Raw genomic sequence first — 13,758 nt, 5'->3', positions numbered from 1 at the left:
TATTTTCAATCACAGTCAACACACTGACCAATTCAGATGGCTGTCAACAATAAACTGTATGCTGTATATTGCTGAAAACCTTTATACAATACTTGGTATAATCGAGCTTACCAACCATGAAGGTGCAACAAAAATGTTCAATTCTTTCATGGAAAGTTACCAGATTTATCAAACCACCATTGTAAATACAACTGCTCACACCAACCGTATCCTAAATGCAAATATGTAAGTGGTTACCATATGAACCACTTTATCACTGATATCTTTATTATTCACTATTATTATATTTGTACTCTGTAATAGATGACTCATAAAAATAGGCAAAACCCCTAACTGGTCAGCCAATAAATAAACAGCAGCTTTGGTGTTAAACATTTAGAAATGTCATTTTCTTCTTTGGCAGTGGAAAATACTCAACACAAAAGTATTGGGAACAAACTATTTTTCAATATACAAAATTTCGCATTAAACAAAACACATAGAAAACAATACTGTATTTTCAATCCTGGCAAATTTTAGTAGAGTAATTAGAATACCTGCTAGATTTTTTGCTCTTATAGAAATTGGGTCGTATTTATAAAACAGAGAATGTACTTTACACTTGCAATTTCTGAGAACATTCTAACAATGGAAAATCCAGGATGGAAAGTAACAGTATTATGAAAAGGATAGCTGCTACTCAACATATAGCGGAGATTTGAGCTTTCGGCCAACACACACACACACACACACACACACACACACACACACACACACACACACACACACACTACTTTCGACAATGGCTTTGTTGGGCGAAAGCTCGTTTTCTGATAGTCTTTTTGTAGTATTGAAAGCATTGTAAGGTTAGCAAGAATAGATAGTGTCAGAGAATGTACTTCATGTGAGAGTGTTCTCAATATGGGTAAAATGGTGGGGAAAGGTGCTCAACACAAAGAAAATTCTCATATTTCACTAGAATAAAACGAGAGACATTTCTCACAAGCAAAAGACAAACACAGTGTTTTGAAGTTAACTCAGCAGCATACTTCAGACTAAATTAAGTTTTATTGTGGTGGAGTGTTACTGAGCGATTTAGTCAAAATGGCAGAATTTATTGTGCTTGAAAGACAACAAAAGACACCCGTATCTCAAAGAAAGACAGAAGAGAAAAACTGCAGAATGTTATAGAAGTTTAAAAATGAGAAAATTATTTGGCTGACTCTTGTATGTTCGTAAACAAGTTATCAAAAAATCACCACTGTGGATCCAATTTCCCAGAAACACAAGCGAAGTCGAAACATTGAAGGTGAAATGTCAATGTGGCAATCAAGATATCAGCTTCTATCTGCTGTGGGGGCCTTCTACTGCATGTACATACCAATAATAAAATCCTCTTACATGGAGCCTAATATACAAGGGTTGGAACTTAAATAGTTGCAACTATTTATTCACAACCGATACAAAAGAGTTACATGTTTGCACCCGTTGCCAGCGATGTGGAAGGCGAGTATACTGTTACCAGAGCATGTTCTGCTGATGGTGCGAATGGAGCGGTCTACTGCCTGTCGAATCTCTGGAACAGGTCTGAAGCGAATGCCACGAAGTGGTTCTTTCATCTTTGGAATAAAATCAAAGTCACTAGGACTAACTCCGGGGAGTATGGTGGATGGTACAGTACTTCCCAGTCCCATTGACCGATCAGAGTAGACACAGCTTGCGCTGTATGTACCCGCGCATTGTCGCGCAAAATGATGGGTAGGTTGCACAGAAAGTGTCGCCCCTTGTTTTGCAAAGCTGATCGCAGGTGATGTTCCAGAAACAAACAGTAATACTGTGCACTGACAGTCTGCCCTGGAGGAACATAATGAATTAGGGTAACACCATCACAGTCATACATGAGAATCACCATAACTTTAGACCGCCCCATTCGCACCATCAACAGAACAGGCTCTGCTAAAGGCCTACTACGCCTTCCACATCACTGGCAACAGGTTCTGCACAGTGCTGGTGACTACCTTGAAGGACAGTAACAGGTGCAAACATGTAACTCTTCTGTATCGGTTGTGAATAAATAGTTGCCACTATTTAAGTTCCAACCCTAGTATTAGCCTAAAGGGCTTCCCTAATATCAATGGGCAGGCACCTGGTGATCACAGTGACACGTTTACAAGTGTTGATGCTTGGGAGTCTGTATGTGATGCAATACGCTATAATGTCTGCCACATACTGTGAGAGAACCACTGTAATGCTTTAATTTTAGGAGATGAAGGGTATCACACTGCACCATGATATGATATCATTCCAGAATCCAGACACCTGAAGAGAGGGCCTAAATCATACTCTTCAAGGAAAGAGTGACAGTCAAATGGTTCTTTGGACTGGTGAAAAGTTGTTTCCCAGTTCTGCAAAACAATATAAGACTTGCTCAAACAAAAAAACTCCAAGGACAGATTCATGACTGGAAATGGAGGAAAAGTGGTCCTATGAACATGTGTCCAGAAAAGCAATGTTGCCATGATAGATGGTACTTCATGATAAAGTCGTCTAATATTTGATGACATTCACCAAAAATTGCTTCTTTTTAACAGAATAAAATAAAACTTTGCTCATTTGTAATTCCAAAGCATTAAGCACGTTAAAAAAAAAAAAAAGAAAAAAAAAAAAAAAAAAAGAGAGCAGAAGGAGGGCTCTTACCAGAATTCTATGTCATCATAGGGACGCAGTCATCCCCATCCAGAAACTTCAGAAACTGTTCTTCCCATTTCTTTAATGGATTCTCACATTCCCCATCTTATGAACATCACACTAACAAGGGGATGTTCCAGTTTCAGAAATTTAGTTCAGGATCAGACTTCACAGTTTGGTAGAATAACTCAATGGACACCATCCAGAAGATTCCGAGAAAAAGGTCTCTGAAGTTTTAAGCGTAGCTCATACGCACCTCATATACAGTCACAAGTAGCATTCCAGTACACAGGTGAAACAGCTCAGTCAGTAGCGTGGTATAATGTCATAAAGCCCATCCGAGTTCAAGCCTACCTGCACGCTCAATTTTATTTTATTTTCTTCATTGCTTTAAAAATTGTAACAAACTTTTCAACAAAGTTAATGATGTAAAGTATTATTTATTAAGTGATAAATAATTTTACTTTGTTTATGAAATGGCCATCACAGGCTACTTAAAATGTGAATTACATTTGTCAAAACGGCCTTTTCAGGAAGTTGAATAATTTTCAAATGCATTTTTAATGGAGGTCAATTGAAGCATTAATTATTGTCATTACACAATTGGGTGATGATATAAACTGTGGAAAGATTACCAATATTCGTTTACATTTGACGAACCAGTGTCTTTGTGGAAAAGCAGAGTTAGCTGTTGCCCTATTGTATATACAAACAGCAGAAGGTCAGGAAGTATCAAGGCCTGTACAGAACTATTTGAGCAATAGGCATTACCTGCTATAGTGTCAGATCATTCCTTACTTTGACAGAGATTTGTACTGTGAAATATTATTGGAATTTTTACAATACTGTGAATTAAAAATGTCTGCTGATGAAGACATCGCGGAAATATCTGAAGCCACAGATTCGATATACTGTGAAGTGTCGACGGTGATGTTAGAAGATGGGGTTGTTTATTATGAAAGATAGCTTGCTGCAAGTAATCCGACTGCATTGGAATCTTCACTGACAATTTCTCCTGAAGTAGTATTGATGGATGAAAAAATTTACAGACTTACTGTGGACATGTTGGCGGAAGAAATACTTGTAACTGATGATGAACTTGCCCACAAAAAGTACAAAGACCACAGCTCATTGGATCAATATGAACCAGAAGAAAAGAAGGCAAGAGATGTAGACCACCGTTCTTTGGATTACAAAATTAACATCGTTAATATCATAAAGGCTCACCCCACATAGAAATTACAAACATCACAAAAAAAGGGATGAAGCTGGTTAAGACAGAAGGAATATTTACCTCAATGGGAAGAAGAAACAGAAAAAAGGAGGCAACCAATTTTACAAGTAAACAGCAATCAGTTGTTTTATTGAAGCCTGAGAGAATTATCAGCAAGTGAATGCAAAGAATTGAAAACAGTGGGCTTTAGCACCAGCACAACAGTTTCCAGACTTTGAATTTAAAGCTTCTCACAGCCGGATTCATAGATTCAAAAATAAGCACAGAATTCGTCATCAAAAAGTGATAATTTGTTTAATGGAAAGAAACAGCAATAATCGAAGAAACCTTGGCTGCTGCAAACACTTTTTGAGCCCAGATGTTAAAACTGCCCACCCATGAACCATGGACCTTGCCGTCGGTGGGGAGGCTTGCGTGCCTCAACGATACAGACAGCCGTACCATAGGTGCAACCACAACGGAGGGGTATCTGTTGAGAGGCCAGACAAATGTGTGGTTCCTGAAGAGGGGCAGCAGCCTTTTCAGTAGTTGCAGGGGCAACAGTCTGGATGATTGACTGATCTGGCCTTGTAGCACTAACCAAAACAGCCTTGCTGTGCTGGTACTGCGAACGGCTGAAAGCGAGGGGAAACTACAGCCATAATTTTTCCCAAGGGCATGCAGCTTTACTGTATGGTTAAATGATGATGGCATCCTCTTGGGTAAAATATTACGGAGGTAAAATAGTCCCCCATTCGGATCTCCATGCAGGGACTACCAAAGAGGACGTCGTTATCAGAAGAAAGAAAACTGGCGTTCTATGGATCGGAGCGCGGAATGTCAGATCCCTTAATCAGGCAGGTAGGTTAGAAAATTTAAAAAGGGAAATAGATAGGTTAAAGTTAGATATAGTGGGAATTAGTGAAGTTCAGTGGCAGGAGGAACAAGACTTTTGGTCAGGTGAATACAGGGTTATAAATACAAAATCAAATAGGAGTAATGCAGGATTAGGCTTAATAATGAATAAAAAAATAGGAGTGCGGGTAAGCTACTACAAACAGCATAATGAACGCATTATTGTAGCCAACATAGACACGAAGCCCACGCCTACTACAGTAGTACGAGTTTATATGCCAACTAGCTCTGCAGATGATGAAGAAATTGATGAAATGTATGATGAGATAAAATAAATTATTCAGGTAGTGAAGGGAGACGAAAATTTAATAGCCATGGGTGACTGGAATTCGAGAGTAGGAAAAGGGAGAGACGGAAACATAGTAGCTGAATATGGATTGGGGCTAAGAAATGAAAGAGGAAGCCGCCTGGTAGAATTTTCTGCAGACCTTAACTTAATCATAGCTAACACTTGGTTCAAGAATCATAAAAGAAGGTTGTATACATGGAAGAAGCTTGGAGATACTAAAAGGTATCAGATAGATTATATAATGGTAAGACACAGATTTAGGAACCAGGTTTTAAATTGTAAGACATTTCCAGGGGCAGATATGGACTCTGACCACAATCTATTGGTTATGAACTGTAGATTAAAACTGAAGAAACTGCAAAAAGGTGGGAATTTAAGGAGATAGGACCTGGATAAACTGAAAGAACCAGAGGTTGTACAGAGTTTCAACGAGAGATTAAGGGAACAATTGACTGGAATGGGGGAAAGAGATACAGTAGAAGAAGAATCGGTAGCTTTGAGGAATGAAGTAGTGAAGGCAGCAGAGGATAAAGTAGGTAAAAAGACGAGGGCTGCTAGAAATCCTTGGGTAACAGAAGAAATATTGAACTTAATTGATGAAAGGAGAAAATATAAAAATGCAGTAAATGAAGCAGGCAAAAAGGAATACAAACGTCTCAAAAATGAGATCGACAGGAAGTGCAAAATGGCTAAGCAGGCATGGCTAGAGGACAAATGTAAGGATGTAGAGGCTTGTCTCAGCAGGGGTAAGATAGATACTGCCTACAGGAAAATTAAAGAGACCTTTTGAGAAAAGAGAACCACTTGTATGAATATCAAGAGCTCAGATGGAAACCCAGTACTAAGCAAAGAAGGGAAAGCAGAAAGGTGGAAGGAGTATATAGAGGGTCTATACAAGGACGATGTACTTGAGGTCAATATTACGGAAATGGAAGAGGATGTAGATGAAGATGAAATGGGAGATATGATACTGCGTGAAGAGTTTGACAGAGCAGTGAAAGACCCGAGTTGCAACAAGGCCTCGGGAGTAGATAACATTACATTAGAACTACTGACAGCCTTGGGAGAGCCAGTCCTGACAAAACTCTATCATCTGGTGAGCAAGATATATGAAACAGGCGAAATACCCTCAGACTTCAAGAAGAATATAATAATTCCAATCCCAAAGAAAGCAGGTGTTGACAGATGTGAAAATTACTGAACTATCAGTTTAATAAGTCACGACTGGAAAATACTAACGCGAATTCTTTACAGACGAATGGAAAAACCAGTAGAAGCCGACCTCGGGGAAGATCAGTTTGGATTCCATAGAAATATTGGAACACGTGAGGCAATACTAACACTGCAACTTATCTTAGAAGCTAGATTAAGGAAAGGCAAACCTAAGTTTCTAGCATTTTTAGACTTAGAGAAAGCTTTTGACAATGTTGACTGGAACACTCTCTTTCAAATTCTGAAGGTGGCAGGGGTAAAATACAGGGAGCAAAAGGCTATTTACAATTTGTACAGAAACCAGATGGCAGTTATAAGAGTTGAGGGACATGAAAGGGCAGCAGTGGTTGGGAAGGGAGTGAGACAGTGTTGTAGCCTCTCCCCGATGTTATTCAATCTGTATTTTGAGCAAGCAGTGAAGGAAACAAATGAAAAATTCGGAGTATGTATTAAAATCCATGGAGAAGAAATAAAAACTTTGAGGTTCACCGATGACATTGTAATTCTGTCAGAGACAGCAAAGGACTTGGAAGAGCAGTTGAACGGAATGGACAGTGTCTTGAAAGGAGGATATAAGATAAACATCAACAAAAGCAAAACGAGGATAATGGAATGTAGTCGAATTAAGTCGGGTGATGCTGAGGGAATTAGATTAGGAAATGAGACACTTAAAGTAGTGGTGGTGGTGATTAGTGTTTAACGTCCCGTCGACAACGAGGTCACTAGAGACGGAGCGCAAGCTCGGGTTAGGGAAGGATTGGAAAGGAAATCGGCCGTGCCCTTTCAAAGGAACCATCCCGGCATTTGCCTGAAACGATTTAGGGAAATCACGGAAAACCTAAATCAGGATGGCCGGAGACGGGATTGAACCGTCGTCCTCCCGAATGCGAGTCCAGTGTGCTAACCACTGCGCCACCTCGCTCGGTACTTAAAGTAGTAAAGGAGTTTTGCTATTTGGGGAGCAAAATAACTGATGATGGTCGAAGTAGAGAGGATATAATTTGTAGACTGGCAATGCGAAGGAAAGCATTTCTGAAGAAGAGAAATTTGTTGACATCGAGTATAGATTTAAGTGCCAGGAAGTCGTTTCTGAAAGTATTTGTATGTAGTGTAGCCATGTATGGAAGTGAAACATGGACGATAAATAGTTTGGACAAGAAGAGAATAGAAACTTTTGAAATGTGGTGCTACAGAAGAATGCTGAAGATTAGATGGGTAGATCACATAACTAATGAGAAGGTGTTGAATGGAACTGGGGAGAAGAGAAATTTATGGCACAACTTGACTAGAAGAAGGGATCGGTTGGTAGGACATGTTTTGAGGCATCAAGGGATCACCAATTTAGTATTGGAGGGCAGGGTGGAGGGTAAAAATCGTAGAGGGAGACCAAGAGATGAATACACTAAGCAGATTCAGAAGGATGTAGGTTGCAGTAGTTACTGGGAGATGATGAAGCTTGCACAGGATAGAGTAGCATGGAGAGCTGCATCAAACCAGCCTCAGGACTGAAGACCACAACAACAACAAGAACAACAACAACAACATGTTAAAAGTGATACTGAATTTCAACAGAGATTTTGTTATCAACTCTGACCAAACAGATATTTATTGCAGGGCATTTAAAAATTCATTTTGCTCTCTATTTTTATGATTCTCTGACAAAATACTTCAATCTAGATTGTTTTTTATTTTCAGGATGTCAATGTCAGTCAGAGTACTACAGAACTCTGGCTGTCAAAGGACGCAAAACCATTTTTGCCAAAACATGACATGAATAAAGTGACGCATACATATACCGATCAATATGCTCTCACTCTGTCTGGAAACATCCTACTTCAAGTGTTTGTGTGTTTACAAGAGGGAACTGGTAACTTCGGTCCCCGAGTTAAAAAAAGAGTAAAAGTATATGAACAAAATTTTAAAAATGTTGTAATAATGTCTTCCAGATCTGGGAAGCAAACGAAAGAACTGTACACTGACTTTCTCAACATTGTTTTTTGTGTTTTTGGCAATTAATTAAGAAAGAATGGCTTCTGTTAATTATCGATTCTTGGGTGGACAAGCAAACCCTAAATTATATGATGAAATCTTTCCGGATGATGAGAAATAATCAACATATACAATTAAAGTGATTCCTCTGAAATGTACTCCACTACTTGAACTGTGTGACGTTCATTTATATAGACATGTAAAAAATCTGATTAAGCATATACAAAACTCCGATTGTTAAAAATAATGGAGAAATAAATACTCATGAACACTGTATAAAAATAAAATCAGTAGTCCATCATCGCCAAGTTTTAAGGAAATGATTCGATGTGCTGGTATGCTTTCATGCTTTCTGACGAAAGAGAAGTTGTCAGGAATGTCAACAAAGTATGCTTATCAACAGATCTTTTAAAAAATGTTGTTCCTGCAAACAATCGTCCTTCATAAATCGTTTAAGATGCCAAAATAATTTTTGTTTTCTGTGTTTTTCTGACAATTATCATTCTGGTGCTTGCACATAAAATACAAAATTCACAAATGAACACAACATCGTAAAAAAAGTTTTGTATAATTGAAACTCAACCCAGAATTTTGTGGCAGTAGTAATTAATTTACCTCCATTAAAAATGCATTTGAAATTATTTAACTTTTTTAAAATTAAAATATTGTGAGTGTAATTCACATTTTAAGCAGCCATTTTATAAACATAATAAAATTATTTATGATTTTACTGATAATAATTTACGTTATTAACTTTATTTAAGAGTTGTTATAATGTTTAAAACAATAAATAAAACAAAAATAAACCATACCAGCAGTTAGGCAAGATCGAACCCAGATATGCTGCATGAAAGTCTAACACACTACTGCCTGAGCTACTTCACTTACCTGCTGCCTTGTTATTTATGACCTGCATATGAGGTGTTTATGAGCTACAATTAAAACTTTAGAGCCCTTGTGCTTTATGACTTCTATGAGTGGACATATGTATATTGCTACACCGCAAAGTCTCAGCCTGAACTAAATTTCAGAGACTGGAAGGTCCCCTTGTTAAACTTAATGCATGACTTCACATTATGCACTTTTTAAAATATTTCTACATCACGGTTTTTTCCCTGAAAATTTCTATGAAGCGATGCTGAATTTCTTTTAAACTCTCGGCCTCCTTCTTTCTTGTGGTCAGAGTTTGCGATTAATTTATTATTACTGGATAATCTTTTATCAACAATATAGGAAAGGACAGATTGCTATTTACCGTAAAGAAAACATGGCATTCTGGCCCAAGATGATGGAGTTGGCATTCGTGTGTGCATGGGGTGTGTTTGTGTGTGTGTGTGTGAGAGAGAGAGAGAGAGAGAGAGAGAGAGAGAGAGAGAGAGAGAGAGAGAGATTATCTAGGGTTTCCACAGTTGGATAATCTTTTATAATATTTACCAAAGCAAATTCTGCATCTCCCATGTCAGCAAACAAGCACTTTTGACAAAGTACACATGCGCGCGCACACACACACACACACACACACACACACACAAAATTGAAAACTTTCTCAGAGAACATTCTTTTGCTCTAAGAACCTTCTCTGGAGACGCAAAATGTATACTGAAAGTCGAAACACAGTATTTTCTTTTCTTTTCTTTTTGTAAAACATTATGTTATTCTTGTCTGTAGTATCTTTGTCAGCATTAAATTTTTGGTATTTCATTCTTTATTGTCCATAATTTGTTCATTTTGTCATTTGAATACGCATGTAAATAGTTGAGCATACTTGTCATTATATAGTGTAGACAGAATTTGTAATGTCAATTTCATTGCCAGATTTGTCATCTTTACGGCAATCTTTTGACTGCTGAATGATTTCCAAAACAACTTTGTTTTTCATAATTGGTGGTATACACCACAAATCATCATCATCAACAACAACTGCAGCAAATTCATCCAAATATTTTATTATATGTTGTCACAGTTTCACTATATGTTGATGGGAAACATTCTGGTACTTTGAAAACTTTCACTTGGTAGAAACAATTTCAAATTCCATGCAGACACAGAAATACAGACATAAATATAGTGGAATCATGTTAGTACATCCATTATTAATTAATTCATTTTCCCACACTGTATTGGACTGCCTCATAAGTTCGTTCATTTTGCTCACATGTTCCATCTGCAGCACCCGAGAAACCACCTGCACCCACTGCTGCTGCCCCCCCCCCCCCCCCACCCTCCCCAGTGTAACACAGTTGCCTAGCCACCCGTAAGATATAGAGGTTGACAACCTGATGCACCACTGGATATGTTAATGTGTGTGTGTGGGGGGTGGGGGGGGGGGGGGTGGGGGGGGCATGCGCACATACATGCTTTATGTGTTCGATGGAACAGTGTGAATGTGAGTTTACAAGATATAGAGATCAAGAAGGAACAATTAACAACAATTTATGCTGTTTTACTATCATAAAGGGAAAACTGCCTCACAATACCGGCAGAAGGTTTTTGCTGTCTACAGGGCCAATCCAGTAACGGCTCGATCATGTCAAAAGAAGTTTAGTCAATTCTGATCTGGGAATTTCGCCCTAACAGACAAACCTCAATCTGAACAGCCAACATTTACAGACATGGAATGGCTTAGTGACATAATTGCTAACAATCCACAAATAACAACGCAGGTGCTGGCGCTGGAGCTCAATGTCACTTGTGCTACTGTAGCCAGAAACTTGAAGAAGCTGGGTTACGCAAATATTTGCGATGTATGGGTTCCTCGTGAACTGAGTTAAGCGAATTCAATTCAGCATTAGTCCATATGTGATTAATTACTGAGACACTATCAAATGCTTCTTTCTGGAATGGCTAGTAACTGGAGATGAGAGAAGTGGATCATGTACCAGCCCAGAAGAGTAAATTGTGCAACAAGACAGGGCAGCCACCACTATCAGTTCCTAGGCCAAGGCTGCATCCCAGACAGGTTCTGCTATGCATCGGATGTGATTACAAAGGCATCCTGTATTACAAACTTCTTCCAAATGAAACTATCAGTTCCAATAAATACTGTTTGCAGTTTGCTTGTCTCAAGGCAGCCACTGATGAGAAATGACCAAATTTGGGACATGATCTCTTCTTTCGTCTTTCATCATGACAATGCCAGACCACATACCTCTGTGGCAACCCGTCAAAAGTTGCATTCTTTTGAGTCGGATGTCTTACCACAACCACTGTATTCACTAGACATTGCTCCTTCTAACTTTCATCTATTCCGTTTCCTGCAGAATTTCCTGAAAGGCAAATGCCTTACCTCTTTGTAGGAGTGCAGACTGATCCTCAAAGAGTTCATCAACCCAAAAACACTCACATTTTGGAAGAATGGCATTATAAAATTTCCAGAGAAATGGCAATACACTGCCGACAGTAATGATGTATAGTGAAAGAAATAAATAGTTTTTTTACAAAATTGATCCGTCGTCTTAGTTATATTGTACACGATATTGTGTGTGAAGTGTGTAAGCAGACAGGCCAGCAACCAATCTGTCTTAGCTGTGCTGTGGGGAGGTGTGTTCCCATGTAGCTGTGCTGTGGGGAGGTGTGTTCCCATGTGTTTTTTGCAATTTCACTGTAATGCAAGGGGAGTGAACTTATAAGGCAACCCAATATGTCTATTTTTGGAAGTTCCAGTTCAAAATGCAATAAACACATGTTAAAATGACCTGTTTATATGTTCTCTCTCCCTATTTAACATTTTCAAATTTGGCTGTATCAGTACTTTATGGCGTCTGCAATTTTTGCCACTGAAAGTTGTGGGAGTAGGATATTTGTAGCCACGGAATGAGGAAATTTGCAGGAGACAGTGCTGTTCATCAGTGCCAGCAAACTTTGCATGTAATACAGAGTGTTTGCTATGGTAGAAATGATGCACAGAAGTAGTCAGTCTATGTTGGCAATAGCTCCAACGACTTCTGACTTCTGCCAACGTCTACGGATTGTGAGGCTGCATTGGAACAACCTACTTTTGCACTTACGTTGCCAAGTGCCCTCACTTCATTTATTTTAGTTTGGTTGTTTATATGAATACAAATACACAGGAATGTCTTCCATAAGATATAATTCTGGACTAAATACAAGTCAACAGAAAAATCTCTCTTAGAACAGTACTTCATATGTACAATTCTGCACCACAAAATCTGTAGATAAATAGTCCCTTATTATAAAATATATTACCCCAACCAAAATCTCCACTTAACTGGAAACATTGTTAAAAATTTAGTGATTCAATTGTGTCACCTTTAAAATGTTACTATAGCTACTCTCAATCTAACTCAATGAAATGCCACACGTTTCTTAATTTTTTGTAAATTCTAAACTTTTTTTTATCTTTTTTGAGGATGTGCAAGCTCACCTTTACTATGATAATCCTGGCTGCTTCTATGCCATATTTCTGTGAAACTTGATAAATGTCATTTGAATACAGATGATTTAAATCCAAAATGTTGTCGTATTTTGCTATTCCCTGTAACAACAACACAATATGTAATACAACATATTTTTACATAAAGAAAAAAAAACCAAGAATTTTGATTCAAAAAATACACAATTACTTCAATTAGCTAGATAATGCCATATTTGCAGCACACATGGTTATAGCTATATGTGATTTAAAAGTGGGGGAAAAACCTAGTTTATGGTGCTTATTTTCAGTCATTCATAAGTTCTGCAAAGTTTTTCTTCTTTTTGAGGAAACTGGATTTACAGAGGTAATATCTGCCACTGCTCCGAGATTCTCCTGTAAACATTTCCTACAAACAGCTTTGTATTTTGACAACTGTTTCATGATAGTACAGGATGGTTATAATTGAACTTCTGCTACTTTAGAAAGTGTAGACAGAAAACAATTTACCGTATGGGTACCCAACTTGATAGGAATGATGTTTAGAATGTGCGCTGCAGGATGAGCAACAGTGTTGCTGCTCTTTGCAGCTATCAAGGCATTAAAGAAACATGGAGAGATTCCCTTCCCGCACCAGGCTTGAAGAACATGATTCGGAAGTTTGAATTAACTGGTGATTTGGGAATTGCTCCTGGGAGAGGCCAACAGCCATCTGTGCCACAAATTGTTGAAGTAGTTAACATTGCCGCGGCTGAGAATGCTGCATGCAATGTGCAATCTTCAAGCAGTGCACAATTTTTATCACAACAACCGAACATTCCATAGTCCACCATTTGAAAAATGCTGCAAACAATTGTGCAATGGAATCTTTAGTGCGGTTCCAGGCTCTTGTAGGTGCAGATAGTCGTCACATATAGTCATCACATTGAGCAATGTTTGTAACCCAGCACACAAGCATGGAACACAATTACAAACATTACCCTTTACATGGGAACTAAAATGTATTTTTTCAATGGTTTATTCATTATTTCTGTTCCGCATGTCCTTACAAATGTGTGCTCAAAGTTTCATTGTCCTACGGTCATTCGTTTTCCACGTAGG

The 13,758-nt window shown here is 38.3% G+C and overlaps 1 protein-coding gene across 2 annotated transcripts in view; it reads right to left on the bottom strand.

The window, feature by feature from the left end:
* Positions 1-13,758, bottom strand: part of LOC126248542 (DNA-directed RNA polymerase I subunit RPA1) — a 346,647-nt gene that overhangs the window by 14,995 nt on the left and 317,894 nt on the right. For both annotated transcript variants that reach the window (XM_049949615.1, XM_049949606.1), the window contains exon 30: positions 12,670-12,780. In XM_049949615.1, coding sequence (XP_049805572.1) covers positions 12,670-12,780 — 111 coding nt within the window. The remainder of the gene's footprint in view (positions 1-12,669; positions 12,781-13,758) is intronic.

Source organism: Schistocerca nitens, chromosome 1 (genome assembly GCF_023898315.1).
Source record: "Schistocerca nitens isolate TAMUIC-IGC-003100 chromosome 1, iqSchNite1.1, whole genome shotgun sequence".
Taxonomy (NCBI): domain Eukaryota; kingdom Metazoa; phylum Arthropoda; class Insecta; order Orthoptera; family Acrididae; genus Schistocerca; species Schistocerca nitens.
Note: the sequence above shows the minus strand (reverse complement) of the source record. Positions and strands in the feature narration are given on the sequence as shown.